This window comes from Strix aluco, chromosome 1 (genome assembly GCF_031877795.1).
Source record: "Strix aluco isolate bStrAlu1 chromosome 1, bStrAlu1.hap1, whole genome shotgun sequence".
NCBI lineage: Eukaryota > Metazoa > Chordata > Aves > Strigiformes > Strigidae > Strix > Strix aluco.
The window spans coordinates 170,366,162-170,388,468 of record NC_133931.1 but is presented as its reverse complement, the minus strand read 5'-3'; the positions used below and the strand labels follow the sequence as shown (position 1 = coordinate 170,388,468).

The 22,307-nt window shown below is 42.1% G+C and overlaps 1 protein-coding gene across 1 annotated transcript in view; it reads left to right on the top strand.

Annotated features, from left to right (window-relative positions):
- Positions 1–19,570, top strand: part of TMIE (transmembrane inner ear) — a 38,522-nt gene extending 18,952 nt beyond the window's left edge. The window contains exons 3-4 of the mRNA XM_074850194.1: positions 12,442–12,591; positions 17,024–19,570. Of these exons, the coding sequence (XP_074706295.1) occupies positions 12,442–12,591; positions 17,024–17,406 (533 nt within the window). The 3' untranslated portion in view covers positions 17,407–19,570. The remainder of the gene's footprint in view (positions 1–12,441; positions 12,592–17,023) is intronic.
- The last annotated feature ends 2,737 nt before the right edge of the window (positions 19,571–22,307 follow it).

The following is a 22,307-nucleotide window of genomic DNA, read 5'->3' as shown; positions in this document are numbered from 1 at the left end:
AGTGGGCAACTCCTAGCTTTACCCATCAGAGACCAGGAGATGAAACGTTTGCACACCAGTTAGCAGAAGGCTTTTCTGTCTCCCCTGCAGCAATTGATAGCCAACTTTCTCAGATGCCATATGAAAGCATCTCTCTGTCAGACCCATCCACCTCTATCTTTTTCCTTTGTTTCTGCTCTGTGATAGGATTTGTCACAAGAGGAAAAAAAAATTTGGGAGTAAACCAACCTACAGTAGAAAATATAACTTAGTAGCACATGCAGAGCATCATTCAGGTGATGCTGGAGGCATAATGCTCATGGATGTGTGTATCATTACACATCTACTAAAATACCAGAAATGTCAAATCTTTCTGCTACAACTGGAGAAGGCACATGAGAGCTCATTTTTAAAGCAAACACAACCTCTACAGGGAAAAATCTGCAAAGAAAGGGAGGACAAGGAAGGTTTCTCAGGGACCACACACAGCAGGTCAACTCACTGCTGTTCCTCTTGTAAGCCCCAAGATTTTAACTCAGTCATTTTGTCCTTGGTTAAAGGAAACCTTCCCTTTTGGATATTTGAATAAGGTAGAGGAAGGCAGTTCTGACAGTGTACCTTGAAGTCCTTATAAGCGCTGCCTCTCAGCACCCAGCATAGTTCAGTTGCTCTGGATTGCTCCCATGAGTGCTGGTTGATAAGAGACCCCTTGCAGGCAGGAGCAGAGACAAGCATTGCAGCGGTCTCTCTCTTTCTTGGAGATACTTTGATGAGACAACAGACAGCTAAAATGAGATTAGCTGTCAGGAGGATCTGATTCACTCAGAAGCACTGCTATCTGGTATCTTGGTCTTGCTTTTTTTTTTTTTTTTTTTTGTCCCTTGAAAGCTGTAAAAAGGGAACTGAGACCCAACACTACTACCCTGATAGGATGGAACTGAGTCATAACCTTGGAATCTTGCACAGCCTGTTTCACCTACAAAGACTGAGGACTTTGCCCCAAAAGTGTTACCCTTTGCAAACTGCAGTGCTGTGGTGGAGGAGAGGGTGGCCCTGACCCATCCCTGGGAAAGCTAGTAGCTGGCCCAAGGCTTGCCCCATGTGCTCTCCTTTTCTTTGGCATCACAACCACCATCAATGTTTTTAAGTAGACCTGGGGGCTATTTTCCTCTCTGGATGTTACTTTGGTTTCAAGGTCTGCTAATTTCCTTGTTTATGTACACCCCCAGGGCTGTTGACAGCAGCCCACCCAGGAGGGTGCAGGCAGTACCTCTTCCAGTAATGCTCCACTGATTTCTACAGAAGCAATCAAACAACTGGGTCTGGATGCAGGGCAAAATGCCTCAACATCCCTCCTGGCATATCCCTCTGGAGTGAAAGGCATGAATAGAGGAGAGAGGGCATGAAGAGGCTGATGGGAGTAGGGAAGCAATGCCTCTCAGCTCCTGTCCAGAGTCCTCCTTCTTCTGTATCATGCCAGCTTGATGTTGAAATACATGACAGATGTATTTCAGGTACCAGAGGCAGGGAGACACCCCTTTTCTTATCACCCTGTTTTGAATCTGTACTCCATGGAATGGAGGAAGTGAGGGAGAAGGTAGGATGGAACTGTAGCAGGAGGTTCCTACATGTGGTGGGGTTGCTGCGGAGCTGTTTCTCCATCCCACTGCTGTGTTCCAGGCATAAGCTCATGCCCTGTGCTCAACTCAAACCGAAGACCAAGTTTGTTTTGGATGATACCTGGTTATCACGCCGGGGAACTCCTGAGCTACCTAAGCTGGTTGTGGACTTTAGACCACCTTGTGTCCATGAGTAGTGGACCTTTAATTCATTGGGTGCTGGTGTTTTAGTAACACCAGAACAGCTCTGGGGCCACGGAAAACAGTTTTCTCACTGCACATCCTTACATGTAGTCCACACCAGGTCTAGTACTACTGGGAAGTAGGGCTTACCTGGATGAGGAGTGACAAAGTAGTGGGCTGAAGCAGAAGCTGGTTGCAAAAGTAGAACTCAGTTCTGATCTCTGTTTCCCTATCTTTGTGACCTTCTGCAAGACCTACCGGAGATGCTTTCCCATTCTCACATATGCCAGTCAAATAATAACAGGTAGCCCCAGACATGAGCATCAGTAATTTTTCTCCTGACATATAACCACAGACATGAAAGCTTGAAGAAGCAGGTCTGTCATCAGGAGGGATGCTTGGGAGTCACGAATGCAAAGCTTTTGCTTATCTCCCTGCATAAACTGGGAACCTTTCCCTTGAACCTGTCAGAAGTTCAAGAGGAGTATAAAATAGTGTGAGAGCTCAAGGGAAGAAGGCTCACACTGAACAAACGTGTTCCCAGGAATCAAGTATTATTTAACGAGTATCAAAAAAGCTGTTAAACATCTTGAATGCAATTAACTGAGTGCATTTTAATTTGAAGTGTTAGAGGTTTTATTCATCAGCTTGCTGCGGGTGTTGAAGTATAAATGCCAGGCAAAAGATTTACACTATTGAATAACCATTACTGTTTGGATGGAAAAACTACCCAGATGTTTCCATTAATGTGCAGAATTTCAAGTGAGGCATGGATAATTTAGGCTGACTCAGGGATGTTTCACATGGTGCTTTCTGACAAAGGCTTTAGCTGTTTATCTTCAAACAGGGCATCACCAGCAGCCCAGCATATGAGAAACACTCATCAGGGTGCACAGAATAATATGTGCAGAGAGGGATGCAAGAGGGAGAGTACTGTCCTCTATCACAGAGAACATCACTTGGGACAAGGGATGGCTCTTATGTGGGGACAATAGGTTTAGCCCCTCTTTTGCTCTCAGCCCAAATTCTCACAAGGAAGCCTCTTATCACAGGTGAGACATTTCCTTCTGTTTTAGAGCTGTTCTGCACTTGTGTGCCTACAAAATAGCCCAGGCCTCCAAACTTATTGGCACCAGCATATGTAGTTCAAGCTGAGCACAAAATGGGGTGCTTAAGAGAAAGTTAAGTGTCTTTTACAAAGGAAGGACTATTTTAAGTACTCTAAATAATAACAAGTAAATATTCTTTCTTGTTGATTACTTTGATAACAAATAACCTATGCTGTTCTTGTTTTGTACTATAATGTTATCAGAAACTTCCATTGTTGTGCATGTTCACACACATATACACACACATGCCCAGGGCTACTACAAAATCAGTCATTGTGATCCCCATCAGCTAAAAAAGCATTGGAGATGTCATTGCCTGAGGCTGGCTTCTCTTAAACATGTCAGCTATCAGGTCACATAGAGGGGGCTGTGTCTGGCATCTGCAAGGGGAAGAACTGGGCTGCAGGACCATGGTGGGGCTCCACAACAGCTTCTGTGTGGGTGTCCTCACCAGTTGGAAGCCTAACCTGCTTCTTCATCCTCCCTCCCACTTGGTAACCATTCATGGTCAAGGCAACCGGGTGATGGAGTACAGATTCGTGCACAGGTGGTCTCTGGTGTCAGAGGCGGGGACTGTGAGAAGAGGCTGCTTTGCTGTATGGCACAATGCATGAATCAGGTGTGCTTGGATTCCACATGAGACAAGCAAGTCTCACTTGTGTATGCCTTTATGGATCTGAACATGAAAGTCAGATTTGCAGCCTTCCTGGGAAAACCCACTTGGCTAATTCATGTTCTCATTTATTATTACTATTGTTATTTTAATAGACCATCATAATTCTAATTCCCATTTGCCCTTCATGTGCAATTTCATGCATGACCCTGCCCCAGTGCATTTTCTCTATCCAGAGCAAAGAACAGACACAAGCCACCATCTCACACAAATTCCAGCTAACACCAAACAATAGGGATTTTTCAGATTCCCAGGGCAGGGTAAATAATAGCCCATATCCCTGCTTCTCAGCTGGTGTAAATGAGCATAGGTAGCAGCCCTATGTTGCTCACAATTAATTATGAATTGAAACCTGTATGTATCCATAGGATACATGAGGTCTGGGAGTAGACAGGTCTGAGCTGCACAGATTAGATCCAAATCCAGTGTTGATCTTCCCAAGTCACAAGAGTAGCTGTGGGTATTGGGATCCTGGGTTTTGTTGCTAGCTCTAGTTTGACAGAAAAGACAGGCCCAGCTTACTGACTATTTTTCTGAATAAATGCCTCACAAGAGGTATTTCTCCTTGCTATGGAACAATCATCCCTAGATCTTGCCTCACACAGCTGCAGTGTTGGCTCCTCCTTGTGACAGCACCTCTCCTTGCATGGAGGCCATGGAAAGGGTTCAGTCCCAAACCTCTCACTGCCTATGATGGTAAATCCCACTCCTGCTCCCAGCCTTTAAGACAAGATGATGGGGAAAGAAAGTTAGGGAGCTCCACCTTAGCCTTAGGAGTTATTGCACCAGGCATAGAAGACTCCAAGAAAGAGACAGAAAGCATAATCAGTCAGGAGCTTTTATTTTATTTAGGGCTTGTGTTAATTATAGCTCAGATTGCCAGCCAAAACATCTAATATGGACTTTGTCACTATGATTCATCTCACCTATCTAGAGATACCTTCAGGGTAGGCATCTAAAGTGACCAGATAAGAGAAAAAGTGGGAATAATTAATCTGTTTGCTTTAGACGTCTACCTAAGGGTGAGATGACCTGTGTCATCAAGTGGCCTGGATACCCTGCCTGGATCTACAGGGATCCTTCAGGGATCTCCCAGTGACTACCTGCTTCTTTTTGTCCAACACAATGTTTCTTAGCCCAGAAATCTAACTCTGCTCTGACCAAAAGTATCTAAGGAAACATTTATTCTGATGAGAGGTCCAACCCTAACCCATATTTTTCACTGGTGAGCTCAGAATAAATACAAAGTGGCTGCTGCTAAAGCTATCCTCCTTGCCAGTAGACAGGAGAATAGGAAATAAATAAATAAATAAGGTAGAAGGAGCCACACAGGGAGCTGGCTGAATCCGTTCAAACAAAATGCAGTGAATGACAGCAGAAGCGAGGATGTGTGGTTGGGAGAAAGCAATGTAGACCGCATCTACAGAATAAACAAACTTTCAGTGGCTGAATTATAATTAGTAAAATTTGGTAACTATTATCAGAGCAAAGCAATCAGTTAAGCAACACAGTTCAGGGTGATGCTGCAGTAAGAAGTTATTTAAATGTATTAGTGTTGGTTACTCAGAGGTAGGAAGATTTTTTGAGCTCTGTATGTTGTCTCAGTGAGATGCTTGTGCCTATGTATGAAAACAAATACTGAAAAAACAAAGACTTGCAGGAAAAAAAAAGGCCAGAAATCCTCACCTCTGCTCGATGCCTGGAGAAAGGTCTTCAAACAAGATTCTCACTGAATGAACTTTGTTTAGCTTGTTGGAAGGACGAAGGCCACTTGACTGCAGCACTGAAGGGCTTCAGGAAGAAAAGAGAAAAAAGTATTAAAGATCTTTTTAGTCTAGCGGATAGAGGTGAGAGTAGAGCCTGGAAATTAAAATCAGGTCAATTGAAATGAGAATTTTAGAAATAAATGTGTCAGGGAGGGTGATTAAACATTACCACACTCTCCACCCCTTAACAAGTCACCCAGAGTAAGGTGGGATTCAATCCAACACAAGTTATTCCACTCAGGCCATAATTAAACATAATAACCTGTGATGTGCAGAGAGGTCAGATCTAATGGTGTGGACAGATCCTCATTTCCAGACACCAGGAAAATATCATATATAGAGGCACAGTTAAGCTTAATGACTGAGCAAATATTAGAGTGGCCCTGACACCTTGAAGCAATTTTTTCAGCATATCCTCAGGGCATTTTACAAAGGTGGACATATTTGAAAACATGTTTTACTTGAAGTCCTATTGGCACAGCTATTGGGACTACAATCTAGATCTCTTCATTCTCTGGCTCTTATTTTTGCTTTGTAGGAAATGAGTACATTAATCCAAGTACTAGATTTCCACTGAAAGAACAGCCGTAGAGTGGGATAAATACAGGACCAAGAAGGATCTTGAGAGGGCATCTAATTAATCTCCAACTTGGACTTCAAATCTGACATTTTTACCATCTAAGTCTGTTTTCTGGAAGAAATTGGATCCTGAGTCCCTATTGTCGCAACCTGATCCCAAGTCCGAGCCACAGCCAGGATGCAGTTACATGCCCTGTAGATAATTGCACACCCTTTAGAGGGAACGCCCAGCTCAGGGACCCCTTCTGAAGCACTTGTATCTCAGCAATATCTCTAGTAGCAGCTGTGGCATCTTTAAATGAGGTGGTTCAGGCACCAGCAGCAGCATCATTGTCTCAGAATCTCAACACTCGGGGCGGACCAGTCCTACAAGCAGCCACCCAAGCACTAGTTAATTTTCTTAGGAGTTTAGTAGACCTCAGTGATCACTGTATTATCACAATTAGCCAGCTATTAACACTGCCATGAGTAGCTTGAACAACCAAAATATGCTAGCTCTTTCCTTAAAGCATCATGGTAGCCCCCTAGTAAGGAACTCTACAAGCTTCTCAAAGAGCACTTAACACAAGTGCTGCAGTTAACTTGCCATCGAATACATCTGCATTAATTGCTTGCATTAACGGAACGGCTGCCTAATCAACTCAGAGCAGCACAGGCTACTTTGCTAAATGTTAATTAAATGCTTCATTAGTAGACTGTATTTTTTCAGCTTCAAAGGGAACAAACCTACCTTTCCATTCGATTTATAAAACTGTTCATTTCTCAATCACAGCTCTGCTGCAATATTACACCAAGCGGTCTCTGGAGAAGATATTTCATTTACACCTTTCCCAGCTCCTAGGAGAACCAGGTTGCTGCTTTTCTTCTTCTTTCTGTTGTTTTTTGTTTGGGTGTTTTTTTTTTTTAATTTATTGCCCAGCTAAACTAGAGGTAACTGTGTTAGTGTTGATGAGCTAAATTCACTTAAGTGAAAAGAAAAAAGAGTCCATGAACAGGGTAACCTGGCTATATGGATATTTAGTTTAAGTCAATAGAGCTCCTTTCATGGTGTTTAGTGTATGCTCTTAGCTTGCTTCAATTACAAAACAAAATGTTTTGGTTTAAGCCAGTGGGAGTAAACACACACCCCTTATTTAGTCACAAGCATCTAATTGTTTATGGTGGAAATTATGTGTTTAACATTTGCTCTGTTACTGTACTTCAGAGGAGAGATTTTTGGGGCCATTTCTCAGCTCCTCCAACCTGAATAGTATTGGATATGAATATTAGGGAGACATTACACCCTGTAAAATTAATGATAACATGCTAAAAATCCAGAAGGGAACAAGCCTCAGCGTTCATTATTTCTCAGGGGTTTTGAGTATCTGCTGAAGAACAAAAAAGTATCACTTACAATACCTCTTTTGTCATCACAGACAGCAAAAAGTTGACTCCTTTAAAATACCCATTTCATAAAGGAACACTAAGTATTTGTTTCCTTCTTGAAAAATTACATTTCACATGATCAGCCTGGCAGAAACAATGAAAAATTATTTGATACGTTTTTAGCTTCAATCTTTGGTGTGGAAAGAGAACACCATGTGCAGGATCAGACCTGACTTTTAATTTAAAATAGAAATGTTCCTTCAGAATATGTGGCTAAATTCAACTGTGTAACTGAAAAGGAAAAAAAAAAATAGGTGAGAAAATGATATTTAGAAGCTAAACAACAAAGCAATAAACAGAATGTTATTGAAGAAAAAGCCTGTATTTTAATTGTGCGGTTCACGGAAGATGCTTATTATCACAGTATCACAAGGCCATATATTATTAATACAGAAAAGCTGAGAAAATGAGAGAATTGAAAATTACCCCACTATATTTTGTCACACAGGATGTTTCTTCTGCTTTATGTAGTTTGATAGCAGAGAAACCATGAATAATGTCACCATCCCAAGCCTTGATGGTGAATATTTTCATGGACCTTCCATGGTGGTAATGGGACACTGATACATCTTATGGTGCTTTAAGCTCACAGTAGCATCAGACAGGCAATGGTTTACTCAAGCTGCATTTTAGAAGCCTTCTCGACAATTAAAATGAAAGCTGAAATCCTGGAAAGGAAAAGGAGACCCACAGCATGAAAAAAAGGGACTAAGTATTGCTTGATAGCAGTGTGAATAAAGCATTCACCTCAGGAACCAGAGAATTGGTAAATGTCGAATATAAAACAGATATTCAAGGCTTGAAGTCAGGTCATCTGCCTGCCAGAAAAAAAAGCATAATAACAAATTCTCGGGTTACATCCAAGCTAACTGGTTCCCCAAATACTTCATCCTGTGGACCCAGAATGAAAAGTGAACAAGTTATCACTATTCAACTGAGTTGCAACTAATATTCCTGCGCATATTCGTATCCCAAACAAAAACTTTTAGTTTAAGCTTCTTTCATTGTGCATATAACCCTCATGGAGTGTTTTAGTGTTGGTTTTTTTAGATTTTGTAATTCTTGTACCCCGAGAACATGGGTCTGTCAGTTAACGTGCTCAGCTGATACCATGTCACATACTAAGCTTTTATAAGAGTATTGCTTTGAAGTTTAACTCTCATGTAAGGGAGTACAGTCCAATTTATTGATCTGTTATCTTACAGGAATGGGCATTTTTAAACAGCAATCCTCATTACCAACCACCCTCACACAACAGTGACGTGTAACTGGCATCAGATGCAGCCAAATTGGTAGTGATGGAGCAGGTCTGAGGTGAAACCAGAAAGCCATGCCCATGGGTCAGGGTCTGGGTCAATGGGACATATGGCCAGGCATGGGCACAACTACAACATCCACTGCAGAGGACCTCCAATGAGGGCCAGGCATGAGAGCATCAGCTTAAGAGTCACTCCAAGAATAGAAAAGGGGAACCTCCACTGAGGCTTCTTCTAACTACTCCTTTGAAGGGCACCAGCCGCGTTACTTCTCATGTGTCCCTGAACCCGGGCAGCCAAACCCCAGAAAGCATAATGGTGGTGAGGACCCTTACAGGCATGTTCAGTTTCCCAGGTTATCTTCAGAACAAAAATATCTCTGCTCTTCCAGTGGAATACAATGTTAACCTCGGCATCAACAAAAGCCCAGGAAACATTACAGGTTACACTGCTTTCTGGTTCACTTGGTAGATAAATTATCAGTGGAGCAAATATAATCTCACCATTTTGAAGCAGGAAAAATCTTAAAATATCTACCAGGCACAACAGAAATGATGCTAAGAAAGCTCCAAACTTCTAATATGCAACAAACATTTCACTCTTAACTGCCAAAATATAAGATTCACCTCTTCTAACTGAGGGAACAATTTGCACCCGATCTCTGACACCCTTTGGGAAGCCCTAGGGCACATTTTCCAGCCTCTGGCTCTCACTCCAGGGGATCGCAACTCTTCCACCCACCTGTGTCAGACTGGTCACTCCAAGCTCTTTTTGTAGTTAATGGAGAGAAAGGCAGCTTCAGAGTATGATTTATTTGGCATACCTTAAATTTCTGTTTTAAGATGAGATTAATCACCCTGCAGAGATGTTTCTTTCTCTCCATCAATAATAAAGGGAGCCTGGAGTGACTGAGACTGTAATCTCTAGCTTTGGGACACACAAACCAGAGCAGATGAATTCCACCCACTGTCTCCTGTGTCTGACCTGGTGGGAAAAACAAAGATATCCAACAGGCAATATCTTCCCATTAGCAATGAAGTGATCATTCCTGGCATTAGTTTCAGTGTCCTAAAGCTTATTCACCGGCCTATTCTTTTAAAACAATAATGGCATTCAGTCAAATAGTTACCCCCCTGCATGACTTGAACCTTACACTAACCACAGCTTGCAAGGGGGATGGAGATAGGAATAGTACTGTATTATTTTCACATAAGCCTCTTGCTCCAGTGGCTGGTTATGAATTATTTCACACCCCAAAGCAACATAAGTCCCCAGTACCTCAGTGTAACACTTCATCTCCATTAGAAAGTTGAACATAGAGCCCAGCTCGTGATTGTCATATAGCAACGACCATTTTTGTGCTTGGTAGAGCTGTGAGATATAGAACAACCCCTACTCTTTCCTGCAGGGCTAAGCCAACTACTGTGATGTTGGCAGGTATTTTGTCCTTGATTTCAAGGGCATTGACCAATCTCTTTGTGCTTTACTTGAAAGCTGACAGCCTTATTGTTTATCAATCTCCAGGAAATACGGTGCTAAGTTTCCTGGCAAACTTTTCTCAAATGTGAGTAGAGGATTTCCTGGCTTGGCTGAATTCCAGAGTGCTTTTAGGAAAACAATAGATCTTGATTTAAAAGTGGTTAGAGAAAAAGCACATACCCTATTCCCCCCAGTAAATTGTCTTCCTGCTTGCTGTCACAGTTGAAAATGCGGTTATGTCTAGTCTGACCTTGCCTTGAGTCCTTGCGCAGCTACTGGGAATTTTTTATCTGCTAGACTGAAAAGGTCTGTGCTGTCCCTTGGTTGTGACATAGCTGTAGCCGGCTCTGTGGGCAGGTGCACAAAATCCTACTGCCCTGAAAGCAGAGCAGATCCAGCTTTGTGCTTTCCAGATGTGGTACGTTACCCATTTTCAGGCTGCCAGTGTTGTGCCGCCAATAATGCCTTATGGGGACCTTGCTTTTCTTTTGTAAGACAAATAAAAACTCAATTACCCTCAGCTTGTTGATGACCCTCATGGAAGAGCAGGGATAAAAGCATCTTGATTGCTTCCACAATTACAGATTGTTTCAATTTCATGGTTTTTTAGGCAATTCACATCAGCTTCAGGTGTCTCATCCTGTTGTGACATTTAGATGGCCCTTAGTGTGATTCCACTACAGCACCTCCGCAGCAAACTATTTAAGGGGAGTGATATTTTTGGCAGCAAAATTCAGAAAAGGGATAGAGAAGCTGCTACATTTTGCTCGGTAACTTTACACCAACCTCAAAACACTGAGAGAAGTGTTTTACTACTTCACTTTTCTCTTTTGTGATACAGAGAGGTCATGCAGAGCTTGTTTCTGGTTAACATGATCCCTCTTTACTTAGGAGAGGCTGGACAGCTACAGGACAAACTTTTAGGGAGTAAAATTTACACCACCAAATGCTTGTGTTGTGGAGGCTGTCTGCAAAATGGTTTTACTTCTGGTGAACGAGAAATGCTCACACTTGGAACCAAACATACAGATTATTTCTCTCATTTCCTTGGATGAGTCTCAAAGGTCTAATACATTGTTCATATGATATAAAGCCAGATGAGATTACATGACTTTTGAAGTGTCCAAAAAGTTGGATGCTTGCTCCTTTCTCGTAACACTGGTGTGGCATGGGGGAACTCCAGTTAAAATGAGAGATAGACCATGTAAAACTGGTAACACAACATCTTTCCAAGCACAAGGCTCTGCCTGCCTGCAGAACCCATTTCCATAAGGTATATAAGCAAGGTTATGAATTTATGTAGGTTGGCAAGTTGAGCTTTTATTTAGAACTGAAGAATCCCTCAAAGATGCCCACAAAGAAACCAGGAGACCATGAGATCTCATGTTTCTTGACCTGCATTTATGACCTGTGGGCCAGCTAATTTTATGATTACCTGTTTCTGAGTTTCACTGATCTTTTCCCTGAAGTTGCTTCTTTGTTGTTGTCGAAAACTGTACATGGATGAATCCAATGATCTGCTCAAGCCTGTGCATTCCTAGTCTAGGAAACAAACCGATATTGATTTCATTACAATGAACTGTCTGAATCATGATTAGATTTGCAGATGGAAATTCAGAAATAATATGTAGGTTTAAGCATGAAGGAATAATATATCTTACTAGGAGAAAAAGCATCATCTGAATCCTTAAGACATGTAAAGAAGCCTAGCTCATGGAAAGGAGAATGATGGGATAGTAAGCGCATGATGGGGAGATTTAGGAGACCTGAGTTCTAGGCCTGCCCTAAATGCATTTGCATGAAAGCAAATTAAGGCATATATTGACCTCTTGTTCTGGATCTATGTTGGAGGGTTTCCATGCCAAATTCCTCATTACTTTCTTCAGCTGGAGGTCCACAGCTCCAGCATCTACCTACCACAAAAATGAACGGCTAAGATGTGTTGTCAGGATCTTCTAGCAATAACACACCATTGAAGGGTGGCAGTACACCTTAACTGCTGATACCATTTCCAAAGAGATCATGAATTTAAATTGTTGATGCTCTGATGCTCAGAGACACCAGTGGCATATATGATTTAAGGCAATGGTTTACATCGGTTTTGGTGGGAAGGACATGGTCAGTCCTTTACCACAGCTCACCTGAAGAGTGGTAATTCTTTATTTTCAGGTAACTCAATTGCTTTAGACTGTGACCATATCCCCCAGGCAGGTACTTCTACTGAGGTAAATGACTACAAGTTCCCACTGGAAGAAACTCTTCTGAAATTAATTTTTCTTCCTGCTGTCTCCCCACTGTAAATGGGCCAGCCTGTACTAAACAGAGATCTGCTGACTGAACTGCATGCTCTTGCTTCCCTCTCTCCTCTCCCAGTTATCACACTGTGCTGTATCTTCAAGTGTCGGATTCCCCGGACGAGGAAAGAGATTGAGGCACGATATGCTCAACGGCAAGCAGCCAAGACATATGCAGACAAACTGGAGACTGTTCCACCACTCAACGAGCTGACCGAGATCCCTGGAGGTACCTCCCATGCCCACACCTACACATGAGACTCATCTCTTCTTTTGGGGTTGCTTTCTGTATGCATGAATGCAAAGAGCTAGGTCCTCCCTTAGTGTAAATCAGTGTGGCTCCTTGGGCACAACCATTAAGATATTGCCATGACTTGTTAAACCCCTCCCATTCACATGCACTAAACCTGCAGCATTTGTGGCAGCAGGCACAGTCATTTAGATGAAAGGAACAGTTTCTCCATTGGTACAAGTCGGGGTCATTCCTTTGCAGTTCATGTTTAAAATTTCCAGAGTCTGATTCATTTTAAGGGTCAGTTCCTGGGTTGGGGGATATGAGTAGGAAGAAAGTTGTTAGAGTTTCACACTACCCATAAATGGCTTGCCCTGTTTGGATGGCAAGTATTTCTGTCACTGGTCTCTGCTGCTCTCACTCATCTTTCCTGATTCTGTACCCTAGGCTCTACTGAAACTCTCCTAACTCTCTCTGGTCCTGTCCAGTCCAGACCTCTCAACTCTCTGCCTGTGGTGAAAGAAGAAGATGAAATGGCCCTGCAAGGAAATTAGGGGACTGCCTTCCTGTCTGTCTGTCTATGGCTTCTCTTTTCTGATGAGTTCCATCATACCTTAGACTCTCCGCTTCTCCACTCCCTTTCTGCATTTGACCTCTCTTTTCTCAATACCTTTTAATGAACTTTTCTTCTCTTTCCTGTGCCTCTGCAAGCCCTGTGATCTATAACTTCATAGAAACTGGAAATTTCCTTAACTCAAAATGTGATGCTTCAGTCCATGAAACTGGTGAAAGAGGCAGATAACATAATTGTAGAAATTTAGTCCTACACCAGCAAAATACAGAGCTAAGTGCTTAACAGTAGGAACTTGCGTATACCTCAGGATTTCAGAGGTGTTTAGACATCAGACTATGCCTATACTGAGGATGGCCAGACCAGTCTCTGGAGCTGAACCCAACTGGCATGAATAAGCCCTTGTCAGTACAGTTAAATTCTCTTAATCTACTTTGAAGTCAAAGGTCATCCAAAGGTCTAGCTAGTGCACTCTTATATGTATAAGCAAACACACATGGAAGTGTTTAGTATTATATCCTTTGATTTCCTGCCCAAAACACCAAATTCTGACTCCATAAGGACCACCTATTGGTAGATCCCAGAAGGTGTGAAGGATCATGCCTGTAGATAGCAGACAGCCAAATTCACTCATTTGCTGCTGCATCCTCTTCCTGCCTAGCTGTTACTTCTGGAAAACCAATAAATTAAGCATGAGAATATCCAGAAGAGACAGAAAGGGTACCTGGACAGCAGCATGGCCATTTCACCCCAGAATGTTAATAATTTTGATCTCCTTTACATCCTTTGCAGCCTTTACATCCCACAAACATGTACATGTACTCCATTCAAAGGCTGGCTACTTTGGTGTAGATTTAATCAGACCATGGTAAATTATTGCAGCATGAACTCATGAATAAATTGCTAGAGGAAAGCAATTTATGCAAAGTCATCTGCACCATAAAGACTACCTAAACTTTTAACCAGTTAAATGTATAAATTGAGTATTTGACCAACTTTTAACCAGGTAAACGTGTAAGTTGAGTACTTGACCACCCTTTGACATTTAAGAATCCCAGAATTATGGTCCTGGCATGGTGCAGGGTAGGAGGCTGGTGAATAACATGTTGCTGAGTGGCTGGTGATATCTGGTAACGGCTCGTGAATCCGTGTTCTTTGAAGTTCCTAGTCCTCTGGGACTAGGCAGATCTGTCCAAGTTTCCCTGAAAGAACTGGTACTGGGGTTGAGTCATCTATCCACAAGTACATTATCCACATCTATGGAGAAGTCTGCATCAGCACTAGTTCTTTTATCCATGGTGGAAAATAAAAAGGATGTGATTCTTTTCATGGTAGGGGAGGTGCTAAAGTAGAAGAGGTAAATTGTGCCTTAAGAATGCCTCCATGTCTCCGACACTGGGGACCCAAAAGGACTGACTCAGCTGTCAGCACCTAAACTGTTAGATGTAAAAGCTATGTGTGATCAAACCCACTGCTTTTCCCTCTTGAGATTTGTGGGCATCCTGGCCCCAGAAATGTTTCTCTACATGATTTAGGCATTACAGTGGAAAGTGCAAACCTTTGGGCTCCATCTCTGTGCTGTTATTTTCATCTGTACAGAGTGTGATGCTCTGCCATGTTGTCCCACTGACATTTCGTAATCACCTTGATTTATGCAATCATGAAATATAATGTATGTATTTGTCGACTATTTATATACTAACACTGTGACAACCCCTGGTAGACCCAGTCAAGGCCAGAGAGATGACCTGAGTGATTTTAATTACTGAGTGGCCATTAAATGCGTAAAGATTTCTGTAAGTGTCAAATGTTATTAATCATTGATATATTACAATGTTTAAATACTCTAATTTCTTGGCATTATTTTACTCGCATTTACTATGATGGAATATTCTAACTGTCAAATGGCTCTCCATGTACTTTTTTAAGTGTCATATATGACAAGCCATTTTACTGGACATAAATAAAATGGACGTTAGGGTTCAGTGTATAAAATGTTATATACAAAGTGATTCATTTGTGCTCTGTCTCCCAGTCTGTGGGAGAAGTACCAACAGAACTTGACCTTTGCTCTGGGTGGAGATGTACTGTCTGGGTCCATGGCCTGAGAGATCTTCAGATATTCTGGTCTGAGGATGCTCCAGCTGACATTTTTGGGAGTTCACCTGGTTCCTACCATATTTGTCCAGGAAGCAGACAATGTAGTGGCATTTTTTTTATTCTTCCCTCTCTTTTTTTTTTTTTTTTTTATATGAGATGTCAGGATTTTCCCTGTGATTGTAAGAAACAGTCTGTATCGTTCTACTCCCATTTGTACGTACAAATGAATCGTCAGATCCCAAGGATGGCATTTTATTTTATTGTGCACGCTGAAGGAATATGTTAAGTAAAAGTAAAAAATTCAGGTTTGATCCACTGTGATTTGGAAGTGACACTGCAGACATCCATAGCAACGGGAAATTTGGGGCTACTTACACATATTGGATCCCAATGGCTCCAGGTAAAGGTTGAGACATCTCACCAAAGGTCCATACCAAATTACCTCCTACTCCAGATCACTGTCATTGTTTCTTAGCCTGTGACAAACATGAAATAATTTGACTTAGCCTAAATGCTGGCTGAAGAAAGCTAAATAGTGACCAATCATCCTCCATTTGTTGAGGTCACTCCCAGGTCATTGCTACATCCTGGCTGATTTTAATTATTAAGTTGTGTTAACATGCTTGTCTATTCACATATGAGTCCTATACTCGGGATTTTCAGAGAAGGAGGTCATGGGAAACTTAACATGTTTTCGCTTGATTTTGCAAAACTTTATACTCTGCTGGTCTTGAGCAAAGGAAAAACATTCCACAAGAAATATATGAAATATGATGTGTTTAAGTGTCAAATTGCTGCTTGAGATAAGAGTTTAGTGCATCAAGCTCTGACTTCAGAAATGCTTTTGAGAAAATGAACCAATTCCAGTAGAAGAAAAATAAGAAAGGTGAGGAAAAGTTTTCTGCTACCAAATCATTTCTCAAAATAATTAAAGTCTGCAGAGTCAGTGTGATATTTATGAGTCTTCTCACCTGAAATGTGGGAACTGAATCCAAGATATTCCTAAGTAAAAATATTCCATAAGTAAAGATATTATAAGCTTCCTATAACAAATATGGCTTTTTAAAACATACCAAAAGAGGGCTAGCTATGCACTAGAGTTAAGTGCTATATGCCCATGGTATGTTGCTGCCATTAATTACAGTGGTACAGGTTGGAAGCCCCCATGGTGACTGGATATGGATAGGACATAAGCTAAGCCTACCTTGTAGTCTTGTGCTGGGCAAGCAATCTTCTGCTTGTCTTCCTCTAAAAGTAAAGATCCCCATCAGAATCCTTACTGTCCACTCTCAGCTGTAGGAGACATACCCCATACACAAAGAATTAGAAAAGGCAACCAACCAAAAAAACCCAAGCCCAAGACAGGTCTCTAATGAATAGCCTGAGAGGTGTTTATGTTCCTTCTTGTGGAAGCAGACAACTCCACATTGAACATCGTTATGGGGAAGTGCTTACGGACTGTGCTTGTAATGTTCGTGGATCAGTTCCTACCAACACGCGCCTTTTCCTTCAATAGATCCACAAGTCCGCTCTTGAAATTACCAGTTCTGCTTTATCCCATTAGTCTATCTTCTCAAAACAAAGACATGAAAAGCTGGTAGTCAGTGAGCAAAACAGCTGTTCAGACAAAGACCCAGTAGAAGTATTTTCCCTTTGTCCAAGATTTGCCAGCAGTGAGCAGGAGTTTTGCCCTCTTCCTGGCTAGTGCCAACCCAAGTTTACTTCTTTCCTGTTTTCTTTTTCCATCCTTGCATACAGGTCAGGCTGCAGAAGAAAAAAAAGAAGTCCCCACTGTATCTGAAAAAGTGGACAAGGCTCAGGGTAAGAAAGATGGATCCAAAGACTCCAAGAAGAAGGATGGTGAAAAGGACCAGAAAGAAGGATCCAAGAAAGAAGGGAAGGATGGAACCAAAAAGAAAGAAGGAGAAAAGGGAGAAAAAGGAGAAAAGGGAGAGAAGGGAGAAAAGGGAGAGAAGGGAGAAAAGGGAGAGAAGGGAGAAAAGGGGGGAAAAGACAATGCTGACAAGAAAGGTGGTGGGAAGAAAGGTGGAAAAGAATGTGAAGAAGTAAAATCAGGAGGAGGCACCAAAACTAATGGCAAGGCTGGTGGGAATGCCAAAGCTCCAGCAAAGAAGAAGTGACTTTGCTAAAAGACAGTGCTGGCAGTCTTTCAGGGAGGACACTGTCAATTGCCGTGGGTAGAGCACTGGGAGCAGATAGGACATGCTGTCTCTATATACTCAGGCTGTTGAGTGCCACTGGATATATGGATTTATTACCTTTTGAAGACCATCATTGGTTTTTTGTCCACCAAAGGAAAACCTGGGCATTTCTCTGGACAGTATCTTGTAAATAAAATGCACTGTGCAGAGCTACATGATAACAACAACTGGAACCATCCTGGAGTGAGAATCAGGACTTTGGATAAGCATGGAAATGCACAGAGGTGAAGATCTAAACTAATGGGAGGACATGATTAATTTAAAATTTGTTCTTCTCGAGGACCTGAAGGAGTTTGGTAAATATTGACTAGCACTCATCTCCTCCTAACAAGGATTTACATGTGGGAAATTTTAGGGATCAAGTAAATTCTGGATGCTAAAACCCAAAGAATGGAGTTTTCTAAGTCATAGCTCATGTGGTTTCTGAGAGGTGGCTGGGACACAGGGGAGAAAGCTTTCCTTCCTTCTCAGGTGTCTCTTTCTCTGAACTGCTGAAGGAAATACAAAGAACTGCATATCTCCTAGAATATTTATCCACCTTTTTCTCTTTTCTGATGAAAGACAAATAAATCAAGCTGTAGGAGGATGTGCACAAAATACAAAAAAGCAGACTGCATCTGTGCTGCTGTAGGCAGTAGCTGTCCTCAGTTCATCGTTCCTTCAGGGAAGGCAGGAGACGAGAAGAGCCCCCTGGGATGAAGCGGAGGTGAAGGTGCATGGCATGTTGCAAACAGAAAGTCAGGGTCTCAGGGGAGCCGGGCTGAGTGCATTCACGTCTTTGCTCTCCCTGAGCATTTCCGAAACCAGGGATTTTGCTATGCTTTTATGTGGCTGCTATTTCTCTCACCTCCTGGAAAATTTTGAAGAGTAGTTTTAGCAGGAACAGATTTTCTCCTAGTGTGTTTTGTAAATATCTCAGCAATTTATGTCTTAATATTAACAGCCATGGGGTATTTAGCTAAAAAGCTAATGGGGGATAGTTTGCAAGCTTCTATGATGGCTAAAGCTCTACCTATTGTCTCTGCTGGATACACCATCTCTGAGTATATACACTGGCATGGCTTTGTCTACTCCATGGGACAAGAAGGGAGTTATGTCCAGTAGTTTATTCACCTCAAGCTCCATGAGTTAGATTCATATTAATCCAACCACTTTCTATTCACCCTGTGGTTTCAACACAGAGAGAGAGCTGGTCTATCACTGCAAAGATATTTCTCATTTGTCCCACCTATCCTCTCTCCTCTCTTACACAACCCATCCTGGTAGAAAATGAACCCAGCAAAATGAAAAGCATGTTCTGCTGAGTTAATGAGGTCAATCAGTTCATAAAAGGCCCCAAAAGCACCAGAGCTACTGAAGAGGTTGTGTAAGACTTGAGGAGCAAGGATAGGAAAGATGTTCACAACCACGGAAATATTTACTCAGAGCATGAACAGTGACAATTCACTTCCTCCTGGTATGATCTGCCATGCTAGAGGAGTACGGAGAGATGTCAGGGTCAGAAATTCTGCCTCTATATGCAGACAAGTGGTTGGACCCCTAAATCTCCATCCACTGTAATGATACCAAATGATGAGTGTGAATATGTATGTTACAGACATCTATGTTTAGGTCTGAATCTCAGTCCCACCCCTAATTTTTCAAAGGCTGAAGATGAGTGGGGATTGCATCTTCCAGGCTGGAGCAAGGGTCCTGTTTTCAATTCCCTCCTCAGCCTGAGAGGTCTCATACATTCAGGTTTATGGCCCAGGATGTACGTAAGACCAGGAAAAGGACTTTTATCCACTTTTTCAGCTGGAACAAAAGGGAATACAAGACTCACACAGCCAACTGGGGAGGAGGCAACCCTGCAGGACAACAGGTCTGTAATCCAGCCTCTGTGTGTGTATGTGCATGTTTAACACCTGATGAGGTATCAGTTCCTATTAACACATCTTCACTCAGGGATCTGCAGAGACTCCTAGTGCCAGAGTTAATGAAAGCACATTGATTCCAACACACAGAAACGTGACAGGTGTCAATCATTATATTCCAGTTACCTGCTTTCTGCTGTTCTCTCCCTGTTTAACTGATTCCTTCTTAAGGAGTCACAAAGAAAATAAAGGAAAAAAGATATTTAAAATAATATTCAGGACATACTCTTTGCCGGCCTGCAGCGATGTCACTCCCTGGGACCTGCACAAGGTTGCATGAGCTCAGCTGTGTATTTTAGGGGGACTGAGTGGATACTTATGTCTTTTAACTCCAGTTCACAGGTAAAGCAGCTGTAGGATGGGATCCAGCTGTGATTTGGGTGGGAAGGATGAATTCCCTGTCCTGTGACTGGAAATATGATGTGGTGCTGTTAATCCTGCTGTTAAAGCTCCTTAGGACGTGCAGAATGAGGATGCCAACTCAGTCGGTACCTATTGGGTGAGAGGGAAGAGGGACAGATATGTTCTTGATCCGAAAGCTTCAATGAAGAAAATCTGCCCCTTCATTTTGTCATCTAGCTCACTATCATAGAGTAAAATAGCACTTCCCTTAACCCCCTTCTCCCCAATACAAACACCTTCCCTCACACACCAAAAAAAAAAAAAAAAAAGCTCAAACTGAATCTGGGACTGCTGGAGACTCTGTAATTGATCTTAGTTCATTTCTACCAATATCAGACAGCAAATACCTTCAGTCTTACATATTGGATCACACTAGTTTTTGGTCATGTCTTACTGAAAAAAAAAAGACATTCTGTTAAAAAAAAAAAATGTTTCTCCTCTGAGAAAAATGAGCCCAGTGTCACCTGAGGGGATGTATCAGCTTGTTCCTAAGCTGTCAGAGTGACTGTGGGTGGAACGAAGGGAATACATTACTGAGGTTACAGATTTCCAGGGAAACATCCTGCCTAACAAAACTTGTCATAATGTCTGAAGTGAACATGAAGGGAAATAAATTTACAGGTATGGTCCAAAACTGATGTGCATTTTCCCCTAGCTCATATTACCACGTTCAGGTGAAATCTGAAAGCCAGATCGTGGTGGGTGTAAAAGAGCACTGCTGGAGTGGAGCACACTGACCAACAACAGCTTGGGAGCTGCTTTTTACACCACCAGATGGAGAAATTGTATTGGAAAAATTACACCAGCAGCTGCTGGAGCTTTGCGAAATGACAAGTTTGGAGATACACCGATTTCTCTGAAATTATAAGTGCAACAACAAATCCCAGAGGCTAAAAGCAGGATATAAGACCCAAGGCTCAGACATCCAGGTAGTAATGACAGTAGCTCTGCTTTCATTAGATGAGCCTGATGGTGTGTGCATGGAAAGGGTGGCATGGAGAAAACAAACCGAGGTACTGCAGAGCCAGGACAAGGAATGACTTGCAGGATCTCCTGCTCAACATATTCCATAGCTTTCCACTAGAGGGGACCTTGTTCTTCCTCTGTAATATCTGGAGACAGTTTTAAAGATAGTTTGTGCTGGATATATTTTGTCTCATTTGTGTTAAATCAAGCCTGGCTTTGGTAACATTTCTCTGGTCTATACCATGGCATTGGTTTATCTACCTGAGCCATCACATCTGCTTCCACTATTGTTCTTCCACTGGTTAATAGAGATAAGAGTTCAACTGACTGTAGCTTAATACCACAAGGACATCACTGATGTAAGACATATCAAGAAAATAGTCATTGGCTTTGGTGGATAAAACTTAAGTCAGTGTAACTAGGTGTCCTCAAGGAGTTGTGGCGAGGATAAGTCTGGATGAGCAGGTCAACAGGAGGAGATGGGAAGCTGAAGTTTTTTTAATTTCATTCCTGGCTCACTGGGGAAAGAAGCCCACGGAAAAGCTGTCCACATTATTTTCCTCCTGCTCCCTTTTCCTCATTGGTTTTCCTTTTAGTATTAATGAAAAGCAGTGAAAAACTAAGCGTAAGTTCTGTACTGATCTGCCAGGAGATACTACACAAAAGGTGCTAGGAAATGTCAAAATAGCTTTTCACCATTAAATTGCAGCTTTCTCCACAGGATGAAATCCTCTGGAGCAATTACAGCTGCCCCAGAGGCTCTTAAGGAAAAATATGGTCTTTTTTTTTCCCCTCTCTTTGTGTACTTCTTACACAGTGGGAGTCTGAATAAGAACTGCTGGTTTTTATTTATTTCATAACACAGATCTAAATATTAGAAGTGTCTTGGGTCTGCCTTCAGAAAATAAACTCTGTGCCCAGCTCCCTTTTGAGAGGTAGCAAGAAGCAATCTGGATCACCTGTGCTGTTCTGATCACATGGTTAGGCACATGGTGAACAAACGAGGTCTTCACTGGGACTGGGAGTTTTCCTCTTCCAGCAGGTGACATGTGGAGGCCTAAACCTGATGTAGAGCTGTTAAAGCCATGGCTTTTTCCTTCCAGTGACCAAAAAAGAAAAGGATCAACCCCCAAGTATTTTCAGGACTTGAGATGGAGCTTTTCATCTGTTGGGCTTTATGCTACTGATATGGGTGGCCATTTTCAAAGAAACAGGGTTTTGTAGGCTTAAAGAAAAGGGTCTTTTTCAGAAATGAAGAGCTGTAAAACTTCTCCTTTCCCTCTTTTTTTCTTTTTTTTTTTTTTTTTTTGAGACGGGGATGGAGGGAGAAACTGGAGTCCTTTGAGCATGTTCCTGCAAATGCACCAGCCAGCTAAACACCCTCATGAAGTATAACTCCAAAACCCCTAAGGTGTCTTAGAGATGCATCAGACAATGACTGTGAGATAACTCTGGCTCTCCACTGTTCCTAATTTCATATGGCATTTTGCATGGCACTCCCCTCATTTCTACACAGAGACCCAAAAGTCTTTTATGGTC